Below are 24,100 nucleotides of genomic sequence, written 5' to 3' on the forward strand. Positions count from 1 at the left end.
CTACGTTTTCAATAGCAGTGACACTGTCGGAGTGACTTGTTAAAAATTATATTAAGCTATGCTAATTAATGGGTGCATTTTTAGTTTAGAACTAAAATATAACGATGAGCAATATAGCAGCGAAACACCTGACAATTTTACTTGAAACCATTGTCGTATCATGGACCGGAATATAGAAGTCTTACTTTCTGAAAATATATGAGACCCAACAGAGAAACATAATTAATGTGCGGAAGTTTCCCATTTGGCTAGAATAAAAAGTACCTCATATATATGAGATATACTTTTTAAAAAAGGTAACTAAATGTACATGTAATATATTTATGATAATTTCACAGAAAAGAAAGTTTAAAAAAACCAAGGTCTTATTTTTGTGTAGCCAAGCTATATATGTATTTGAATGCTGATGATTACCTGTATCAATAACGACTTAGAATTTCCCGAATGTTTAGGATTCGTCAGCATAAATATTTTGACAGCATGGCTTAATAATAATTATAGTTAATGCTTTAAGGAAATGTTGTATCATAGTTTGGGGACCTTTCTGTTGAAAATGTGTCAGAGTTAAATCGTATACATATACATGCACAGTGCGTTAACTGGAGTGAAGGTATTAGTTACCCGCACTCCAGAGCATGCCCATTGATTGGCTCATTTTTGTTGGGGTTTACTTTTTGTGACAGCAGAGAAATGGAAAGCGATAGAAATATCATATTCCGATGCTCATTCATTGGATACTTTTGTTCTGGGGCTTCATATTGTGACAACAGAGAACGTGTTTTTATGTTTGACTATGATACAAAAGAGAAAGAACATCAAACACTCGGTAATCTGATTTATACTTGGGGGCTACGCACCTCTTACAAATCAGATAGCCTCGTGTTTCGATGCTCTTTCTATTACTAAGTCTTTCTATCTTTAATACAAGATTAAACTAAATTTCACTCGTGAATATCAGCTGTTACATCTTAACTCATATTGATTATGTCACTTATGAAAATGTTTAACCTTGTATTTTTTTTGTGAAATGTAAATTACGATTTTACACCGAACTTTATTAACTATCTCGTTAAAATTAATTCGATATAGTTAGTGAAAAACGTCATTTTGACGATCGACCGCAATACAGTCGACTTGTTCCTCTTTTTCAAAATAGCTACTGCAAGGAATTCGGTCTAAAGTTCAATGACAGTGTCACAATTTAAAGATAAGAGCGTGTCAACGATCATCTGTATATCGCCATATGACGCGATTGTGACATTTTAGATTTTATTCTCCACCACTCTAAATACACATTTCTTAACTGTGAACATTATAGAAAAACATTGAATTTTCTGCCAATATCGTCGACAAGTCTGATAATTAATTAAACATTTTAATTTCTAAATTTACATTGTTTGACCTGTAACAATGAAACTATCGGTGAGAATTCGTGGTGACTGGTTTGCAGTGCCATGTAAAGCTAACGAAAAAGTTAGGTGGTTCGGTGAGGAGTCGTTAAAGAGGTACTACAACAAACACAATATTGAAGACAAGAACGAGAAGGTGTTTGAAGTGAGGAAAGCTAAAGGAGGTGCAATACTGGACCCAGATGATTCAATTAAAGACGTTCTTGATGATAATGACTTTGTTACTGTCGGTAAGTTTAAGAAATATTTGATGTGTGTGGTAAATGTTATTTAAACCAAGAGTTCAAGCTTATTCCATTTTTTATCTTTTGATCTATATAATCCCTTTTATGTAATGTAAAAACCGTTGAAACTCGGTACATGGCTGAATATGAAAATAAGTAATACTTATAATTATATTTTCACATAAAAGTCCGGAACTGGGGATAAATTGGGGAGAAATGAAAATAAGGAAACAAGAAGTTGAATATTGCAGACTCGATTTTAATAAGTCTGTTAGTAAGAGATAACGGCAGGGACTTTTACCGCCAGATCACCCAGTATTCAATTCTATTTAATTCAATTCGAGCATCAACAATCCTGAAGAAGCAAATCAATATAACAACACTAAGATGCAGGACTGGATATCACAGCAGTCATTTGCAAGACCGATGGGGACATTTCAACTTTAAAATTTCCCAATTTCATCTTTGTGAATCCACAATTTTTACTTTTGTCTTTTCAACGAGTTTGCAATTTCAACCTCGTGAACTCGCGATTTCAACTTCACGAATCACGATTTCAACTCCACGAATTCATCATCGCGAATTCAAATTTTGAACCTCACTATTTCAGTTTTGTGAATTTCAACTTCACGAATTCACGATTTCAACTTCAAAAGTTCACGACTTAAACTTTATGAATTCACATTTCCAACTTCATGAATTCAATTTCAAGAATTCATAATTTGAACTTCACGATTTCATAAAACTTCAAGAATTTACGATTTCAATTTTACGAAGATGAAATCGTAAATTCAGGAAGTTAAAATCTTGAATAAATGAAGTTGAAATCGTGAACCCGTGAATTTTTCATGTTGAAATAATCCTAAAGATGAACCAAAGAATTGTCACCACCGGTCTTTCGTACACTTTAACTAAACGTTTGTTTTTTTAGGGGTAAATTTTTTATTGATCATATATCAGCATTGTAATTCAATTTTCATCACGATATTGTCATTATAATTTTATGTTAATCGCAAGTTCTCCAAAGTGATATGTCAAGTCCCATTACTGGACCAGCCGAGCCTGTGTACCTCGAGGAAAAAGTGTATCCTTTAAGAATAACATATTTCAGTACACACTAAGACATTTGTTAAAAAAGTTATTGTACTTGATAGTTTCAAGTCGTCCTTATGTAACATTTTCATTTTCAAGTAATGTAATCTATGTTTTTCAGTTTTAATAATTCCACTAAAGACACTTTCTCTTTTTGTCTTGGACTTGTTAAATGGGTAAAACATGTCAACTTACAATATTTCATTCATGGTATATTGGAACTACAAGAAGCAATAACATTTTAACATATGATTGTATTTTTGGTTAATATACCAAACCATGAATTTTGATTTGACTGTAAACGAAAGAACAAACGGTTGATTTCTTAACATTGATCTAGTGCCACTGCAGACGTTACAACACCAACAGAGGTAAATATCGTTTATTTATTTCAATAAGATGAAAAAAAAATATTCAGCGAGAGAAAGTTTGTTGTCCGCCCCCACTCCCCCGCCCGCCCAAAAAAAATCCCAAAAAGTAATTCTACTTAAATATTAGTTCATTGCAATTTCATTCTAGTACATATAAGTAATTATAAAACTAATACTTGCTTTCTATGTAGATCTAAACTATTTCTTGATAAGAACAAATACATTGTATTTGTGAATAGAAAAACACAGTTTTAAAACATGTAAATTTTTAAAGCTTTATGGATAAAGATCGTTGACTTTATTTTACAAGATCTTTAGTGTGAGATTCATATATTATATTATGGTTCTCTCATATATCATAGTTCTTTACAAAATAGATGAATCAAATCACAGCAAGTTTTAGACATGCATATTAATTTTTGTAAACTAATTATAAGCTAATTTACATTTTACTGTTTGTTTTTCAGTATGGATTAGTGGGTTTGTTTTTCAGTATTTATCAGTAGGTTTATTTTTCAGTATTTATCAGTAGGTTTGTTTTTTAGCATTGATCAGTAGGTTTATTTTTCAGAATTTATTAGTAGGTTTGTTTTTTAGTATTTATCAGTAGGTTTATTTTTTAGTATTTATCAGTAGGTTTATTTTTCAGTATTATCAGTACGTAGGTTTGTTTTTTAGTATTTATCAGTAGGTTTATTTTTTAGTATTATCCGTTGATTTATTTTTCAGTATAATCAGTAGGTTTGTATTTTAGTATTTATCAGTAGGTTTTTTTCCAGTATTTATCGGTAGATTTTTTTCAGTATTTATCAGTAGGTTTATTTTTTTAGTATTTATCAGTAGGTTTATTTTTTAGTATTTATCAGTAGATTTTTTTTCAGTATTTATCAGTAGGTTTATTTTTTAGTATTTATCAGTAGATTTATTTTTTAGTATTTATCAGTAGGTTTATTTTTCAGTATTTATCAGTAGGTTTGTTTTTTAGTATTTATCAGTAGGTTTATTTTTTAGTATTTATCAGTAGGTTTATTTTTTAGTATTTATCAGCAGGTTTATTTTTCAGTATTTATCAGTAGGTTTGTTTTTTAGTATTTATCAGTAGGTTTATTTTTTAGTATTTATCAGTAGGCTTATTTTTTAGTATTTATCAGAAGATTTTTTTCAGTATTTATCAGTAGGTTTCTTTTTTAGTATTTTATCAGTAGGTTTATTTTTTAGTATTTATCGGTAGATTTTTTTCCAGTATTTATCAGTAGGTTTATTTTTTAGTATTTATCAGTAGGTTTATTTTTTAGTATTTATCAGTTGGTTTATTTTTCAGTATTTATCAGTAGGTTTGTTTTTTAGTATTTATCAGTAGGTTTATTTTTTAGTATTTATCAGTAGGTTTTTTCCCAGTATTTATCAGTAGGTTTATTTTTTAGTATTTATCAGTAGGTTTTTTTTTCAGTATTTATCGGTAGATTTTTTTCAGTATTTATCAGTAGGTTTATTTTTTTAGTATTTATCAGTAGGTTTATTTTTTAGTATTTATCAGTAGATTTTTTTTCAGTATTTATCAGTAGGTTTATTTTTTAGTATTTATCAGTAGGTTTATTTTTTAGTATTTATCAGTAGGTTTATTTTTCAGTATTTATCAGTAGGTTTGTTTTTTAGTATTTATCAGTAGGTTTATTTTTTAGTATTTATCAGTAGGTTTATTTTTTAGTATTTATCAGCAGGTTTATTTTTCAGTATTTATCAGTAGGTTTGTTTTTTAGTATTTATCAGTAGGTTTATTTTTTAGTATTTATCAGTAGGTTTTTTTCCAGTATTTATCAGTAGGTTTTTTCCCTGTATTTATCAGTAGGTTTTTTTCCAGTATTTATCAGTAGGTTTTTTCCAGTATTTATCAGTAGGTTTGTTTTTCAGTGTTTAACAGTATATTTCTTTTTCAGTATTTATCAGTAGGGTTTGTTTTTCAGGATTTGTCAGTAGGTTTGTTTTTCATTATTATTCAATAGGTTTGTTTTTTTCAGTACTTATCAGTAGGTTTATTTTTCAGTATTTATCAGTAGATGGAAATAGTCTCAATCCAGATGATTTGGTTCGCTTGGGAAAAGGTCACTTCCTTTTGAAAGTAAGTATGAAATGAAGAAATAACATTGAGTAATAAGTAAAATGATTTTAATCGTGGTATATGACGTCTTTAATTGTAAATATTTTGTTTACGGCAAAGCTATTCTAGTCCGTTAATTATTAGTGCACTTTACGTTCTTTTTTTTCGCAATTATTGTCACAATCTCTATCAAGATAACATGAAGGTCATATGTTTAAATGGAAACTAATTTTATTACCTGTTTAAGAAGACTGCACCTTAGTTATACTAGTATCTGTTTGTTGTACACACATTTGTAAACTTTACCAGTTATTTCAAGATTGGCCTTGACACTCTGTTATGCCTTATCATTGACATTAGAGATAGACTGTAACCTTATATGAACTTTATTTTACTTTTCAAGGTTCTTAAAACCGATAAATTTAACATTATCAAAAAAAAAAAAAATCAAAAAAAAAGAGGAGAAATTAAAACTTTACACAAACAAGACACCAAACTCAAGAACAGAAAACCTAGTTTTAGAAATTGTAAAGTGTATGCACCTCAGTTGCAACTATTATTATGTTGTTGGTGTTGCGACCGAACATTTCGCTTGCCACTCTTTAACATTGCATTTACATATATACATATTGTAAAGATATTTTGTTTTTATTAAATTCATGATATCACGAAATAAAGTGCAGGTATATAAAAAAGAATTGGTTTTAACTACATATAATTTTTAAATAAGGATTTGATATAGAAGTCTATTTCGTTGGCTACAAACTCGTATTCTGAAAGAAGAAATTTGATGTTTTAAATGTCGATAATTGATATGCAACTTATATATGTATATATTTTACCAGTTAACGCCCGAGTCTGAGGCTGCAGTTAACAAAGCAAGAAGTCTACTCGAGGATATAGTAAACCAAAATAAAGGTATGAACAAAGTATCTATGAAATCAAAATGTCACTATATACATTTAGAAAGAAAAATACATTTGATGTGATTCAGAATATAGCAAAATGATTGTTGCTTGATATTGCTAACATTTTATTGTTTTAACAAATCCACAAACAATATGAAGAATGCCATGTAATATAAAATTTTCCAATTGGCTTGATTGAAAATATTCCAGAAATGAAGTGACTCTCGTGGAAATGATACCCACATGATATCTGCAATTTATAAACCGGACTGTCTTTAAGCTTGATCATTTAATTTGATTATTAATAGTGTAAATGCAATCACACCTTTTTGTATTGAACATGTTAAACTGTCACTCTTGTTAGAACTTAATTGATAAAAATTTGAATGAGCCACTTGTATTTGCCTTTTCATATGTCATCAGTTAATATCTTTGTGATACAAAGCATTCAAGATGTATCATCTAAAGAAGTAACTGTGTCATTGATGATACTCAATGTTTATAGCTGATTAAATATTTTGTATTCACCCGTTATATTGCAATAATTATGTCAAAACTAATTATATGCAGCTCTTGTTAGAAACGTGATACAGAATAATTTCACAGAATAATTTTAATAGTCTTTTGACGTTAAAGAAGTCAAAATAGGAAATCTAGAATGCTGCGCATCACTGCCAAATTGCAAATGATTTAAGCAGTACTAGTATTTAATTGAAAGCAGCATTTCATTTTCTTGTAAACATGTACATATATGTCCTATTGATTTCTACAGTTTGATAATTTCATACAGAATGAATGCATTTATTTTCAGTTGTATACGGAATAACAACTGGATTTGGAAAATTTGCACGGACGGTTATCGGCAAAGAAAAGCTAGTGTAAGTAGACATAAGCTTGTTTAAACTTTACTACGCTGAATATCTTAAATGGAATTGACCATCTTTCAATCTGGACAAAACCATTTCTCAGTTTAGGGAAATTTTCATAATTAATAGGTACTGACTGAATTGCAAACAGTACAGACCATGTATAGATGGATATGAGCTGTGTCACGACAAAACCAACATAATGGGTTTGCGACCAGCATGGATCCAGACCAGCCTGCGCATCCGCGCAGTACGTCTGATCAGGATCCATGCTGTTCGCTATCAGTTCCGCTACTTGTTATAGGGTTTGTAAGCGAACATCATGGATCAATGCTGGTCGCAAACCAATTATGTTGGTTTTGTCGTGACGCGGCTCAAACCAATTATGTTGGTTTTGTCGTGACACGGCTCATATACCTTCTGGTCTTGCTCTACACTTGTCGCATGGTTTTATTCATGCGGGTTAATGCATTAAAATCCAAGTCACTCATGAGTGTTACAGATATGTTATGTACAATGTTAGTTTCCTAGTGTATGTGTCTTTCGTTTGTAATGACTTGTACATAGCTTTATTCATTAGATATACATTGTGTTTTTATGTATGTTTACAGTGAACTTCAAGAAAATCTGATTCGATCTCACGCAGCTGGTAATCTTTTTACATTATGTTGTTGACCAATCTCTTTGTAATTCATACTAAATCTTTACCGTTTTGTACTCGCAATCTCCACTGTAAAGACATATGAGCCGTGTCACGACAAAACCAACATAGTGCGTTTGCGACCAGCATGGATCCAGACCAGCCTGCGCATCCGCGCAGTCTGATCAGGATCCATGCTGTTCGCTATCAGTTTCTCTACTTGTAATAGGGTTGGTAAGCGAACAGCATGGATCCTGATCAGACTGCGCGAATGCGCAGGCTGGTCTGGATCCATGCTGGTCGCAAACCCATTATGTTGGTTTTGTCGTGACGCGGCTCATATTTCTCTAAACTTACTCTAAACTTATTGACTACGTAATTATTCATTTAATTCATCTTAAACTATTTATACACATGTAATTATATTTTAATTAATATTGATAAATATATAGCTTCCTATTTGCCTATAATTATATTTTGATAGCATATAAATTCATTAAAAAAAAGAAGAACTGCATAACATTTTTTACATTTACTATTTCGACTTACGACTCCACACTTTATTTGTTTTAAGGGGTTGGTAATCCATTGTCACCGGAAAGAACCCGTATGTTACTAGCTTTGAGAATAAATGTTTTAGCTAAGGGGTTCAGTGGTATATCCATTGAAAATTTAAAGAAATACATAGCTGCATTTAATGGTAAGTAGAGATTTAAATGACAGAACATAAAAATATCGTTCTCGGATTTCATTAAAGAAAATTTCTTTAAATGTTACTTTAGCAACGATAGATCGACATGTCATTTGACTGTACCACGTGTCATTTCACTATACCAATACAATTTTATTTATACTATAGTCTTAAAAGTTATCGTCACGTAGAATGCGAATAAATTATTTTAATGCTACCTTTTATGCAACTTGAGCCACAATTAGTCAACGTAGCTCAAGTTGCAGGAACAATAGTATTAATGTTTCTATCAATAGACACTGTTACAGAGTTAAAGTGATGAGTAATAATTAGTGTCATAACGTACTTTTGTTTCGTAGCTTCATGTTTGCCATGGGTTCCCGAGAAAGGCACTGTAGGCGCGAGTGGAGATCTTGCACCTTTGTCGCATTTGGCACTAGGTATGATGGGTGAAGGTAAGATGTGGAGCCCAAGAAGTGGGTGGGCCGACGCTAAATACGTACGTATATTTTTTTTCGAATAAGAAAATACTTGGTTTAAAATATACACGTTTTATCTAAATGCTTAGGTATTAAGTATTTGGTCAATTTCACTTTTAATTTATATCTGTTTGAAGTGTCTGGCACTAAAAGAATTAAAACAGTCATAATCATAATGCTTTACAAGTATTTACCGCAAGATGTACTATGCCTCCTATAGAATTATTATGCATGGAATGCTTAAATAGTTATCGTATATGAATTATGGTGCATTAAATGCTTTATTAGTTTTTCCTATAGGAATTATGGAGCATGACGTGATATTTTAGTATTTCGTTTATGAGTTATGTTGCATTAAATGGTTCATTAGTACTTCCTATAGGAATTATGGTGCATTAAATGCTTTAAATATTAGTACTTCGTATAGGAATAACGGAATAACGGTACATTAAATGTTTTATTGATACTTCCTATAGGAATTATGGTATATTTAATGACACGTATCTTTTGCCGTGATATCTAATATTGTATTCCAGGTTTTAGAATCAAACAACCTTGAACCAATTAAACTAGGACCAAAGGAGGTAACTCCTTATTTCTGTCATTTTAGATTCTGATAAGAAAATACATGTAGTATAATGTTTATTCTTATCAAAAAACTATTTCCTATTAATGCTGCACGCCTTCAGATGATTCAAAATGTTTCAAGAAAATCAGTATTGAGAAAATGCACTAAACTTTTAAGAAAGATAAAAGACATTCAAGATCCAAGTTATATTTTACATGTTATGTGCGGTTTAACACTGATTTTGCAGTATTTTATCGCCATATTTCTACTGCGTTACGCAGTAAAGACTGTTTTTTGCATATGTTGACCTCTTTTTGGTAATTTTCGTGGATTGTTAGTGCCGATTGCAATATGTTAAATACTTAATTTGTTCACCTCGCATTATTTTACAAAAAAATCTATGAAAATTAACACGAAGCTAGGAGGCGTGCTGCTTTAAAGCACCATTTCCTTAAAGATATAATGAAGATATAACTTTCTTCTAAGTCAGCCTTACTTATAGAAAAAAGTATGCTTCAATTTCGAATTTGAAATATTTGTTTTATGTTTAAATTTATTGTGGTATTTATATATAATTAGTAATACAGTCCTTAGATAATCTCATTTAAATATTTAATAATAGGGACTGGCACTGATCAATGGAACTCAACTTATCACATCACTTGGTGCAGAAGGTAATGAATGATCATTTAAAATAACCTATTTCTTCTTAATAGTTAAGTAAGGAAGAAGAAAAGTTGAATGTGTGCAGTGTTGTAGTAAAATATGCCATTATTTTAGCTTCTTGTAATGACAACGGGCATGAAAAAAAGAAGATAAATTAAAATTAATACGTGCATTTTATTAGTTTAAACTTACATTATTGCAACAAATATATGTTTTAATGAATAAATGATGAAAATATAGCAAAAGCAAATGTTTTGACCGCCTAGTGTCAATTGAAAGAATTTTTACATTACTTAGACACTTAATATATTATGTCATTATTTTCGTTACAAAGAAATTAATCTAGTTTCAAAAACACAAAGACTCGGAATTCTTTCATATAAAGAAGTTATCTTTGTAGCTTATGGAAGATTGGTCGTTCTTCTCAGGTACCCTCTCTTATGGTGGCTGATTTGGAACGTTTGTGCGTTGTGTTGTCGCTAGCGACAGCACGACGAGACGCCAAACGGCGCGTTGTCGGACTTTCGTCTTGCCATCCTGTTCGCTAAACAAGGCACGCCAAACGGCAACGTTGTCGTGACGGAGTGTTGTCCCGATATCGCTCGGCTCAAATCGAAGGATTGGCTTATAAGCAAAGCGACAGGGCGACATCGCAACAAAGTGTCACACGACAACGCGCCGTTTGGCGTGCTTCGCTAGCGACATGACGAAAAGGCGATAACGATAAATGCTGTGTTGTCGCCATCGACAACGTAACGCGTAAAGTGTACCAAATTAGCCACCATACTCCCATGACTTCAACATTCTTGACATTATACATATACATTTGTATATTTAAATAATTGTAGCCGTTGAGAGAGCAGCTTCAATTTGCCGCCAAGCGGACATCATATCCGCGCTATCGCTGGAAGTTTTGAAAGGCACTACAAGGGCGTTTGACAGCAGTATGTTTTATACACAATAATATTGTTTAGATCTTCCTTTATCGAAACTCTTTTCTATGGCGGATTGAAATAATTCTTATCATACTACTATATACATGGCAAATTGTACATTCATTTTTAAGATCTAATAATGCCGGTCTTTTAAACTACAAGTAGACAAAAACAATATTTTTAATGGTGATATCTCTTTCAATAACAACAAAAATATATTAAGTAACATAAATGCCATTTATTCCATTTCTTTTCACAACTAAGACTGCTCTTCTAAAGCTTGATTTATCGATATTTATATCAATGTATGCAGCGTAAGATAACATAACGAGTTTAGAAATTTTCACATTACTTGGACAATTTCACATTAATATGACATTTATTTTGTAACTTTAGATATATCATGCCATTATTTTCATTTTAAAGATATTCATCGTGTCCGACCACACCCTGGACAAATGAAAGTTGCACGCAGACTTCGGTCTCTTCTTCATTCTGAAACACATCCTTCAGAGATCGCAGGTATGAACTTTGTTAAAGTAAATAATTAAAGGCACATTATCAGAAACGATTTTTTTTCATTCTTTAGAAAGGCGAAACATGAGTATTCTAACACTTTATTGTGGTTAAATAGCACATTAGATGCTTATCACCTGAAGAAAGAAGCGCTGGTTGTGAAACTATTTGTCATAAAAGTAGCAAAATGTAAACAAAGTAGTATTTCGACTTCTGTTCGATTTACTAAATCACTATAACTGTACTAATTACCAAAGGACAAACAGAAGCAAAAGATAGTTCAGGTAAATGGCCAATAACTTTTTTTGGAACATATCACAGGACACCAAAAATAAAAAAGCTTTTGAGAAAAAAGAATTAAAGCATTTTGGGGCATAATGGGTCTTTAAGGAACGCATGTTTGTAATTATTTGCCGATAGAACTTTTTTTCTCTTTCAATACTTGTCTTCTTTTCTTGTACACAAGCTTTCCTTGAGTAAATGTCACGTTAACACAAACCGACCCCCCACAAAAACACCAGTAGATCAGTCAGTCAGTCAGTCAGTCAGATAGATAGATAGAAAAGACAAGCAGGACAAAGATATAGGCACACTTACAAATTACGTGTATAATGTGTTTGTTGATAGGAAGCGAACCATTAAATTCATTAATTTAACTCGCTGGTAGTATTGGATACGAATATATACAATATCAAAATTGATTGATGTTATATATTTTCATTACTATAGAAAGTCATCGATTTTGCGACCGAGTTCAAGATGCCTATACTCTGAGATGTACCCCACAGGTGAGTACTGATCTGTTATCCACTTACCTAAATTAACAAAAGAAAAAGTAGCAAAATCCCTACTCGGCTTGATTGTTTTATAAGTACAAAATGTAACAGTTTTCATATAAGAAGTATAACCAAACCTACAGATATTTCAAACTTTAATTGAAAATAAGTTACAAAGTCAAACAATTTACACTCTTGTTAAAGACTTCGGTAAGGAACTTAGATAATGATGTACTTGTTTTGTTGGACCAGCTTATTCCAGTGTTCCTTTGATGACACGCTTCTATCACAAATATGTGAACAGTCAAGGTTTTAACCCATAATTGTACTAAAATAAAAACTCTTTGTCATAAGTGAAACTATAGCTATCGCATGTTACATAAGCGTTCATTATCTTTTAACAGGTCCACGGTATAACAGCGGACACAGTGGAATTTGTTCATGGTGTGATTACAACTGAAATTAACAGTGCAACTGATAACCCTGTATCCTTTGTCATTGTATAGATGATCTCGGGTTTAACACGTGACTTCCACAATATTGTCACGTATATACATATAAATATATGCCTTTAATCAATGAACAATAGGAATAAGGGGAACACAGTTTAATTCTAAAGCGTATTGTTTTGCTCGCTGTACTTAATCACACCAATTGCAAAGATATGATACAAGTTTTTTATATTCCTGTTAGTTTCTGTTCAAAGAATGAACCTGAAAGTTTTTCCAGACATGAAAGACCATGCAATTTGATTTGAACCTATTGCAATTATATAAGACACATACTAGTAGTACAATTAGCAAACATGTTGTTTAAGTTGTCAAGTCTTTTGTTCAACAAGTATCGTGATGACGAGTCGATGTTGTTTTTATGTTTAATTCTTAACAACATATTAGATGGTGTTTGCAGATCTACAAGAGATAATATCAGGCGGTAATTTTCATGGAGAATACCCAGCAAAGGTAAAGTACAAATAATTAAAAACTGCTATGGTGGCTTTAATTTCGTGCAAGCTAAGCTAAGAACTTCTATGGTAAATCAAATTTGTGTTTCTAAGTTTGTAGATATCAGAAAACTATGTAATTAGACAAGACATATTTCCTTTCTCAATTCCCAACAAAGTACCACAATACATTTACTGCTTTTTAAAACATATAAACATGAATATTATAATTTACAGGTGCTTGATTACCTAGCTATTGCTGTCCACGAACTTGCAAATATCAGTGAACGCAGAATTGAAAGACTTGTTAATCCAGGTGAGCATAATATATGTATATTTAACTAAAACAAAGCAAAAACAAACAAAAACACAAAAAAACAACAACAACAAAAAAAACAACAACAAACAACAAAAATAAACCCTAAAAACAGCAGTTCATGGAAATATAACTCAAAGAGCAATTGCAAAGATACGTATGGGATCGCATGATTTAATGATAGAAAAGGCAAGACACTTTGAAAATGCAGTGCCGAGAGATCAGCGAAAGTGTATGCTATGTGACATGAATGACACTGAAGACGAATTCCACTTCGTTTTAACATGTAAATTATATAGAGACATCAGAATGAAGTATATAAGTGACTATTATTGTAATCATGCAAGTGTTTACAAGTTCATTGATATTTTAAATTCGACCAATAAAAATGTGCTTATCAAGCTAGCATTATATATTCTTAAGGCTTTTAGAATCAGACAATCATTTTTTAGAGAGATCAAATAGTGTTCGAACAGTGAATGTGTACTTTTCAACATAATAGTGTCATAATAGATGACGTATTTACCAAGTTTTCTGGTTTTTTTTAAAAAGTATATGAATTCTCGCTGTTTATTATTGTGTGTAGCCGTTGTGTTTTGTGTTTTGTTTATAATGTATGTGTTTTTCTATTTCTGTAAACATGATTATAATTATTACGCATGCTACTGTAATAGTGCCGGTTTATTATCAGTGGTTCAAGCTGATTTGAGCCCAACACTCAGTGGCGCTCTGGACAGACTTAAAATATAAATGGCCTAATTACTATGCGGACGACACGTGATCACAAATATCTCTTTAAACGGCACTTTACCCAGGTTCTCTGAACTCTTAATTGCCAACCAGTGGCTAGGATGGTGGTGTAGGACGCTACCTTTAATTTACTCTTATTAAGAAAGTATAACACAAGACTTTATAAATTTAACATTACGAGATTTATTCAAACGATAATCATAGACTTATTTAAACGACAATCGTATAATTTATTTACCAAAAGTACGAACAAGACTATATATTTAAGCAGAATCTACCAACAACTAGTTATTTATTTAAAAAGAATTCCTAAGTATTTATTAATAAGTTTTGCCTAAATTCTCAAATCATATAGATTTCAAAGAGAGTCAAAACTATTAAGTTTTGAAGAGTGCCAAAGCTCTAAAGCTTTGAAGTGAACTGACCTGTCGGCCAGCTCCCAAGACAAGATATATAGAAATTCACCCGGTATTTATACACTTTTGGTAGTCATGACAATGCTTAACTATAAGATTGATTGGTCAAAATTACTCATAACAAGTTCTGAACTAATCGAATTATATTAATCAAGTGGACCAATAAAAATGTAAATCTAAACCGAAAGAGCCAATCAAGAGGACTTTAACAGATTAACGTTAGGGAAAGAAGCCAAAATGGACGACAAATGAATGGTATAAATTTGACAACTAAATATTTTATCAAAATACGGTCCTATTACATTCCTCCTTCCTTAAAAAACAAGAAATACTGTACAATTTGAAAAGTAATTCTTTTTTCATAAAAGCGAGAATACCACTTACTTTAGAAACTATCAAATTTTTGAAACAAAAAAATTAATTTGGAAATATGTAAAACTACAAAAGTACGTCTATCATAAATATATAAAAACACAATGTCAACATATGCTAAAATGAAACATCAAATAAAATAAACATAATTAGTCCGTCAAACAAAACATTACACTATTTCAATGTTTTTATTATATATACACTGTAGATCCTGCTAGTTAATTAAATGTCTTTCAGTAGACCAATCAGGAATCGAACAGGTATTACATCGTAGCTGACGGAGTATGGATGTCCATGATGTTCCACAAATCCAAGCATACAGTATTTGTGTTGGATAATCAACCTCATTTACATATGCATGAAGTCTGAAAAATTAAACAAAAATTAACATTTTGTTTTAAAAAACAAAACAAAAAAACAAATTGTATAATAATCAATGACAATCCTTCAGATGTACTATGTTGAAAGTGTACTTAAACAGAATAAATAAAAGTATTTGTATTCTATTCACTTTCAATAAGATTTTACAAACACAATGATTTATAAAACTTTTAACAAAAATCAAATTATGTTTATGTGTATCAACACATTATGCAATGCATACAACTGTGCATTTCATTAATTAAAGTAAAATGATGTATATCATATTCATCTCCTTTTACCCACAAATGAGAAAGTACTAATTATCTTTATCTAGCAAAACTTGATACAAGCTCTAAAAGACTACATAACTTAAACCTTGTATTTTTCCTTACAATCCATTTTGTACATAAGTCTAAATCTGGGATATAGATTATCCTGTTAAAGTGATATTTTACTCTTTTTAGCCATGTCATCAGTTCTTGCATATTTATCTTTGTCTTGATTTGCAATTGCTTGGTTCTCTCAAAGATTGAATAAGACTGATGGCTTAAAGTAGGGTTTAAATCTAATAATCCCAAGGATTTCGTTTCATTTGTCACAAATGCATATTTATGCATGTTTGTACCATTATCTTCTTTATCAACAAACCAGTACTTGTGCGTTGGACTTAACACACTCATGTTACTATGATTTAAGTTGTTTAAGTATGCTTCTTTCCTAGGAAGTAAGTCAGTGAACTGTACCATTGTACATATTCTAGTGCTGAAGTTATGAATTCTTACTTTTCCTAATCTTGTTTTTAGCATACGTTTGTGTATTTGAAGACTTGCATTATAATTCTCAAAGAAATCAATGCCTAATATGCCAATTTTCTCTTCTATGTCAGCTACAACAAATGCGAAAGAGAAAGAAATATGCTCTATTTCAAAGTTTAATACACATTTCCCGGCAGTTTGTAATTTTGCTCCATTAGCAGTAGACAATGGTATATTTGTAAAGTCTAATTTGGGTTTATTCTGAAGCCTTTTATAGCATGAACTTGACAAAATAGAAACTGGGCTTCCAGTATCAATTAACATTCCTCCTTTAAGAGAACCTAAATCTACTTTTACATAATAACAAGAAGTTTTGTCAACATTTTTAAGTTCTGAAACTAATTCACTTTTCCCAGAGTTATGTTTGATTAAGTTTTGGTCTGAAGTGACAGATTTTTGACAACTTTCAGTTTTGAAAGCTAAAGGTCTACTTTCACTTTCGTTTTGAGAACGATATACTTTATGACCCATAACTTCCGGTTTGGGTTGTACTACTTCTTGACCCTCAATTTTACTAGGAATTTCTAAAGAAATAAGCTTTTGGTCATTTTTAACATCATTTGGAGGGGGTGTAACTATAATTTCTGGAATACACTGTTTATTAGCTTTGCTTTTATAATTCAAATTTGAACTATACGTCATTTCTGGCAAAGAAACTTTGGTAAGAATGTTATCTACCTTAGATTGAGACGAAGTACAAACAAGTGTACGAGGTTCACTATTAATATGTACATTTTGAAATTCTATAGGCCTAACCAATTGAGAACTGACTGACGTTTTGGCCTCAACCTCAGTCTGACCTAGTTTCCCTGATTCAAAGCATTTCTTTTAGCATAACAACGGCTCTCAATGTGACCTTTTTTATGACAGTAAGTACACTGTATGTCTTTAAAGCTAGGTTTCTCATAAAAAGATTTCCCTGTGTCATATTTGATGATTTCTAGACTGGGAGTTATAATTGGTGTTTGTAGTAGAACCATATTTATGATTTACACCTTGGTAGTGGGGGTACGCGTTACTATAGTTACGCATAGGGCTATTACTGCGTCTCATTGAAGGCCTATCAATACCAGTGTTTTGATAAAAATCTTGAGGGATTATTTGCCTAAACTGAGTTCCATATGTTTTCTTGTTGTAAGAATCAGTGTCATTTCTTGAAATTTTTGCTCAAACTTTTGATCAAAAAGAGAAAGACATCATTTGCTTTAATTCGTCTAAACTACAATCAGTCTTTAAATGTTTGTAGGTCTAAGGGACGCAACTGATGTTGACGAAATAGCATTCAAACGGAGGATAACGTAGTTATCACCTTGCTAGTCATCTATATGGGTTTTTGAGTCATATTTATCGGTACTGAGCCCTGGTACAGACATAGAATTCGTACGGGCAGCACTAATTGCGTGAATATCCAAAGTATATAGGATGGCGTAAATTGTAAGTCGGCTCTTCCTCTTAATTCAAATACAGGAGCACCAATCCATGCAATATATTGATCGAATAAACATGTTTCTAAAAGCATCGACTGTGCATTAAAGGAAATGCTTCATTTTGAGCACGTAATTTTGCGTAGTGCAACTTACATAAAAGTACGAAGTAACAGGAATTCACCACTTTGCTCTCATCTTTGCCTGATTACGGAATACACCGAGACGTGAATAAAGGCAGACTCTCACCGTCGATGTGGGACTAATAAATCTTATGCGTTACGCACGTTTAGGTTCGCGAATAACTTCAGTTAGAAGTAGATGTAGAACAGTAATCGCTGTGCTTCCCCGCAGCTGAGGAATCAGAAGAATGCTCTGATCGCACGTGAAGTAATGTCTGTGGTGTTAACGGTTGCAAATAATTGTTAACATGCATGCTTTTTGTTGATCATCCCAACCATTCCAGTTGGCTACTTGCTCAAAATGAATAATATAATCGGACCATTCACTAGAAGTACCATCGAAAATGATCAGGACTTATATTCATAACCGAAGATGGCCGAAGTATTTGTAATACCCGAGTACATAGTGTTTCATCGGAGCACTATAAGTTTAGGCCATACAAATGCGTTTCCTCGAGATAAATTACTCGGAAAACCTACACTTTGCGAATAATGGTTCGATAGAGTATGAGGCACTGGTGTCTGGCATGTATTAACCATAAACCGGGTGACGTAACGCTACTAATGTTACGCTTTGTCACTAAAGAGGGTGAACTCTTCAGTATAGCTATAGATGTCTAACTGTTACATTAGGGAACAGTATGAAATCCAGTTTTTAAAGGGAAAGCACTGGCTTTTTATCAAAATCAGTCCCTTTAAGCTCCCGGGATAGACGTATCTAAGTCATCTCGAGAGCACTTCTGTATACAAGGTAAGCTATGACTATCACAATACGTAATAATCCTTCATTTGTGATCACCATGAACAGTAGGGGAGAGTGGTGAACTAAATCTTACTATTCGGAAGTACTAAACTCTTGTCTAAAAGTAGGGGAACCAAGAAATGAATCAAGACCCATAAGAAGTAATTATGGAAAAGTTTCCCTATACCTAAGGTGAAAAATGCGTGTTAACTTGTCCTTCCGTTTCACTGAAAAGACCTTATATCGGGAGTACATGTAGGCGTGTTTAAAGTTAAAGTTCTCGTGCGTGAACGTATTCTGAGCATCGAACCCCGAATTATCTATCACATATCTACGGTACTTAAGGACCATATCTACTTTCTGAATTATATATCAGGTAAATTTCCCCTCAGCCATACTTAAATGATAACACTTATAAGTAAGAAAACAAAATGATTTTATATCTTGAGTTGTACTTCAACTTTTAACCATGAGAAAGACGTTAATTTTAAAGTTAAATCACATTAATTCAAAATTTGTTATATTATTGTTCATACAATTTAAATAGTTAAACTTTAACAACAAACAGACCTTTAATGATACTCTTACTTAGAGCTTTTTTTTTTTTTTTTTTTTTTTTAACACAATATTTTTACAAGTGGTCACGGATAGTAAGTTTTGACAACTTAGTATAACTATGTGTTTTATATTTTATAATTAATCCTATAGAATTAAATTTACTTTTGTTTTTAAATATTTTATAGTAAACCCTTAAATGTTTCTATTTTATATTATCTAATATCCTATTTACAGGAGCGTCCACTAAATTCACATTTACTTTACTTTATATTTCCAATTTTATTTTATGTTTATAATCAATACATTATTTTATACACCCCAACGTATAAACCGGTTCAAACGCATATACACACCTCGCGCTATATGCACACTAGCAATATTTACTCGATTAACCGTTACATGAAAAATACCACACGACTTATCGTGCGTCAAAAGTAAAATTTATGCAGACGATATACTAACGTAACACACTAGAAAAATGAGTATTTTATATTATATGAATCTGAATAAGTACTGTATTTTTAAATATAAACAAACTTACATAGGCTCTATGATAAATTCCCCTATGCCGTTACAAGAAACAGCCAAAATTAAATAAAATACTAGACGTACGCCAAACAAATCTCAATATAAACGCTCTACGTATTACAAAAATCAAAAATTCAGCTGTTACAGCAAAAATTAATAGTTGATTTACAAACAATATGAAAAGTCCAGTGGTCACGGCACCAATGTAATAGTGGTTGCGTTATAGACAATTAGAAATCCAGTGGTACACGGCACCAATGTAATAGTGCCGGTTTATTATCAGTGGTTCAAGCTGATTTGAGCCAACACTCAGTGGCGCTCTGGAGCAGACTTAAAATATAAATGGCCTAATTACTATGCGGACGACACGTGATCACAAGATATCTCTTTAAACGGCACTTTACCCAGGTTCTCTGAACTCTTAATTGCCAACCAGTGGCTAGAGATGGGTGGTGTAGGACGCTACCTTTAATTTACTGCTTATCCTAAGAAAGGGTATAACACAAGACTTTATAAATTTAACATTACGAGATTTATTCAAACGATAATCATAGACTTATTTTAAACGACAATCGTATAATTTATTTACCAAAAGTACGAACAAGACTATATATTTAAGCAGAATCTCAACAACTAGTTATTTATTTAAAAAAGAATCCTAAGTATTTATTAATAAGTTTTGCCTAAATTCTCAAAATCATAATAGATTTCAAAGAGAGTCAAAACTATTAAGTTTTGAAGAGTGCCAAAGCTCTAAAGCTTTGAAGTGAACTGACCTGTCGGCAGCTCCCAAGACAAATATATAGAAATTCACCGGTATCTATACACTTTTGGTAGTCATGACAATGCTTAACTATCATAGTAGAGTGCATAATATGATGATTGATTGGTCACAAATTAACTCTCATAACAAGTTCTGAACTAATCGATTTATATTAATCAAGTGGACCAAATAAAAATGTAATCTAATAACCGAAAGAGCCAATCAAGAGGACTTTAACAGATTTAACGTTAGGGAAAGAAGCCAAAATGGACGACAAATGAATGGTATAAATTTGACAACTAAATATTTTATCAAAATACGGTCCTATTACACTACAAATACGTGTCATATTGTATGTAAATGTCGATGAGCTGTTAATGTGCTTAAGACTAATAAAATATATGTTATGTTATGTTATTATCTAATGAAGTACTACTAGTCAATCCAAGGGTTTCCCTTCTATATAAATTTAAAGTAATCAAAGACATCATTTTCTTATTGCCATCTCTTTATAAACTATAGTAGTATTCCCGCTTTATATTCATTTCAGCATATAGTGAATTACCAGCATTTTTGACACAGGATGGCGGCTTAAATTCTGGATTTATGATTGCCCATTGTACTGCTGCATCTCTCGGTATACACGTTAATTATTTACATTTTATCCATTTGATTTCCATACTTTACATACTAAATACAAATCGAGTAAGCCTTGCCAACGGCTTAAAACTGAACACATATTATGTGGGATACGTAGTTGGTCACTTGCGAAGAAAATTGGTTGTACAGTTAGTTATCCATGAACGCCAGCAAGGTGGCCCGACCGACGAGATATGACCACAAATGTGTTATGACCGGCGTAAAAAATCTCATTGAACATAGATACGGGTCGGATCTAGTTGCAAAGAGGTATTTTGGTAAACCCAAATGTATTTGTAGGACATACTATACAAATAAGTAAGGCTTAACATACATGTATTGGTTTCATCAGATTTTATTTTTAAAACAGTTAATATTATTGAATAAATCATTTAAACAATGAAACGTTGTATTGCTGATTAAACCATGCTATATTGTATTGCTGTAGTGTCGGAAAACAAAGTACTGTGTCACCCTGCATCAGTTGACTCTCTAACAACTAGCGCCGGAACAGAAGACCATGTGTCCATGGGAGGGTTTGCAGCGAGGAAATGTGTCACCGTAGTTGAACATGTAGAACAAGGTGAGGTAAAACTGAATTGATTCCAAGTCACAGGCTTGCCAACGAAGTTGTAAATGCATATCCACTTAAAAGATATAGACTGAATCAATTTTCGTAAAAATGTGATAATTCGAATTACATTCGTATTGCCTATTGATCTGCTCCGAATGCATTTAAGGCACCTGTTAAGGAATTTCACCTTACAGTTAGGGTCGAAATAGTTACAACTTCTTTAAGCAGACAGGATCGATTATGTTATTCAATTGGTGTTTTCTATGATATTAAGTTGATTTATTCTTTATAAAAAAGTCAAAATAGAATGAAAAGCTGTCCACTTGTGTCCATAAATACATTACATATTTCTGTTAGTTCCTTCTTTATCATATTTTTATTAAATCTATTTACATATGGATTCTTTTATTTTTTATATGAAATTTAGAAGTACATTTGTTTCGTTTAAAACAAATATACATTTACTTTATAGTGTTGGCAATAGAGCTGTTAGCAGCATGTCAAGCTATTGAGTTTTTACGACCACTGAAAACAACGCCGCCATTAGAAGCCGTATGCAAACTTGTAAGGACAGTTGCTGGGTATGATTTGCTTTTCTATAAAGTTGAACTTATTCCAGACTTAAAAACTTTGATAAAAACTAGAATAATTTGAATTGTTTAAATATACTTGCTTACTCTAGAATTATGATTTTCCCCCAAGTTAATCCGTAGGTACAAACACACTTTTACAGTTACAGCTTCGAAAAAAACCCGCAACAGGTTGGGTAATCTATTGTGACGGGTGTGCACGTGAGCTTATAACGGTAAAAATTTGTTTCTACCTACGGATTAGCTGGGGGTTTGCCGAGTACGGATAACATCTACTATAAATAATTACATTTATACACAATGTCAAATATCTAAACTCTTGAAAGTGATTAATGAATCTTTTAACAGAAAGAAATAATCATGCATTTTTTCAAATAAAGCGATGTAATTTCAATAGTTTTTTTGTGTTCATTTTTGTTTTGTTTTGACAGGCCTTGGATAAAAGACCGCTATATGGCTCCAGACATAGATGCAGTCACAAAACTTCTACAAGAGGGAAAGGTTCTTGTTTTATTAAATAAAAGATTAAAACAATCCCGAAATATGGTTAAAAATCATGATGTATGGAATATATGGATGACATACGAGTAAATTTTCCCGTTTGCGGATTAATCAGTTACTGATTTACTCGTTTTTCTCCTCAGTTAACAGGATAAAATCTTGGAGAAATAATTTGCACATAATTGAAAACGTGTTTAACATGTTGGCAATACGGATCATTTAAAGCTTATTGTTTCCTTAGATAACATCAGTTAGTGATATAATTTACTGTATCAATGTATTGTGTATTAACCTTTTCCATCTTTAAAATGTAATAAGAAAGTAGGGGGAAACAGATACTCCAAACATCATTTTCACGTTTTCTTTTTATAAAGAAAATATATTAATGTCATGATTAATAATACTTTAATTAATATTTTGAATTTTTGTTTGCATATTCGAAGTTTATGCAGACAGTGGAATATTGTAAGGATGAAACCTGCAATATTTCGTCGAGCAAATACCAGTTTATGAAAGAAGAATGTGTGTCAGGACGTACTATCAATGTCTTATTTATCTATGTTATAGGTGTGGTTCACGGCCAAACCATTTATGGAAAATTACCACGCGGCACAGGATATTGAGACGCGCGTTTTATCGCCAACAACTGCCATGCGAAAAGATGGACCCGCCCCCAAAAGACGGCGAGTTGCAAGTGAAAGAAAAGCTAGATAAATAATAAAACACGACAAAAATGACTGACTGAATCATTAGTTATCATATTGAAACTAATAATCTTTTTTGTTATTTAATGTTTATTAATTAATTGATTTCTAATATGTCTGAGATTGAAAATATGGTATGGTATATGTTATATTGTTACGCTATTTTAATCTATAGCTTTGTGCATGTGTTAATTTATGTATAGAATATTTGTTGTTTTGTTTGCATCACTTTTTGTGTCAGAGAATATGTAATACAATTAAATGGTTATGGTGTACAGAACGTGTTTGTTTTCTTTCTGCTACTTATTCTACGTTTGTTTTGTTGGATTTTAGCCTGTTAAGAAACAGTTATTTACTAATATTTATAGAGGGCTTATATTTACAACACTTAATTTGGGTCCAACAATTACATGTTTTCCCCCAAATTCTGCACATGAATTTAAACAGCACCGACTAAATTCTGAATATATGAGAATCGTTTTTGATAAAATGCTCTCATTTTTATCAATTTGCAACGCTCAATTGCAATTGACGAAAAGTAGGTTCATTTGAACAAGCTACTGGCTGTCGCTGAACGAAATTTAATGAATGTTAATTCAGAATATGCATGAGAAATTTATTACCCGCCTTGTCGGGTTAAAAATAACACCCGTCTTTTACAGATAGGAAATGAAGATTTTG

General features: G+C 31.9%; 1 protein-coding gene across 1 annotated transcript; it reads left to right on the top strand.

Annotated features, from left to right (window-relative positions):
* The first annotated feature begins 1,236 nt into the window (after positions 1-1,236).
* Positions 1,237-23,693, top strand: LOC132736943 (histidine ammonia-lyase-like). The gene is made up of 22 exons (XM_060724158.1): positions 1,237-1,639; positions 2,651-2,717; positions 3,066-3,096; positions 5,141-5,215; positions 6,040-6,112; positions 6,914-6,980; positions 7,580-7,617; positions 8,183-8,308; positions 8,659-8,798; positions 9,315-9,362; positions 9,969-10,020; positions 10,861-10,956; positions 11,374-11,469; positions 12,193-12,251; positions 12,644-12,724; positions 13,136-13,201; positions 13,420-13,498; positions 20,962-21,048; positions 21,499-21,633; positions 22,097-22,205; positions 22,646-22,715; positions 23,283-23,693. Exons 1-22 carry the CDS (start codon positions 1,411-1,413, stop codon positions 23,427-23,429), a joined length of 1,971 nt encoding a protein of 656 aa, XP_060580141.1. The 5' UTR covers positions 1,237-1,410; the 3' UTR covers positions 23,430-23,693.
* The last annotated feature ends 407 nt before the right edge of the window (positions 23,694-24,100 follow it).

Source organism: Ruditapes philippinarum, unplaced genomic scaffold (genome assembly GCF_026571515.1).
Source record: "Ruditapes philippinarum isolate M1 unplaced genomic scaffold, ASM2657151v2 ctg3823_1_1_1_1, whole genome shotgun sequence".
NCBI lineage: Eukaryota > Metazoa > Mollusca > Bivalvia > Venerida > Veneridae > Ruditapes > Ruditapes philippinarum.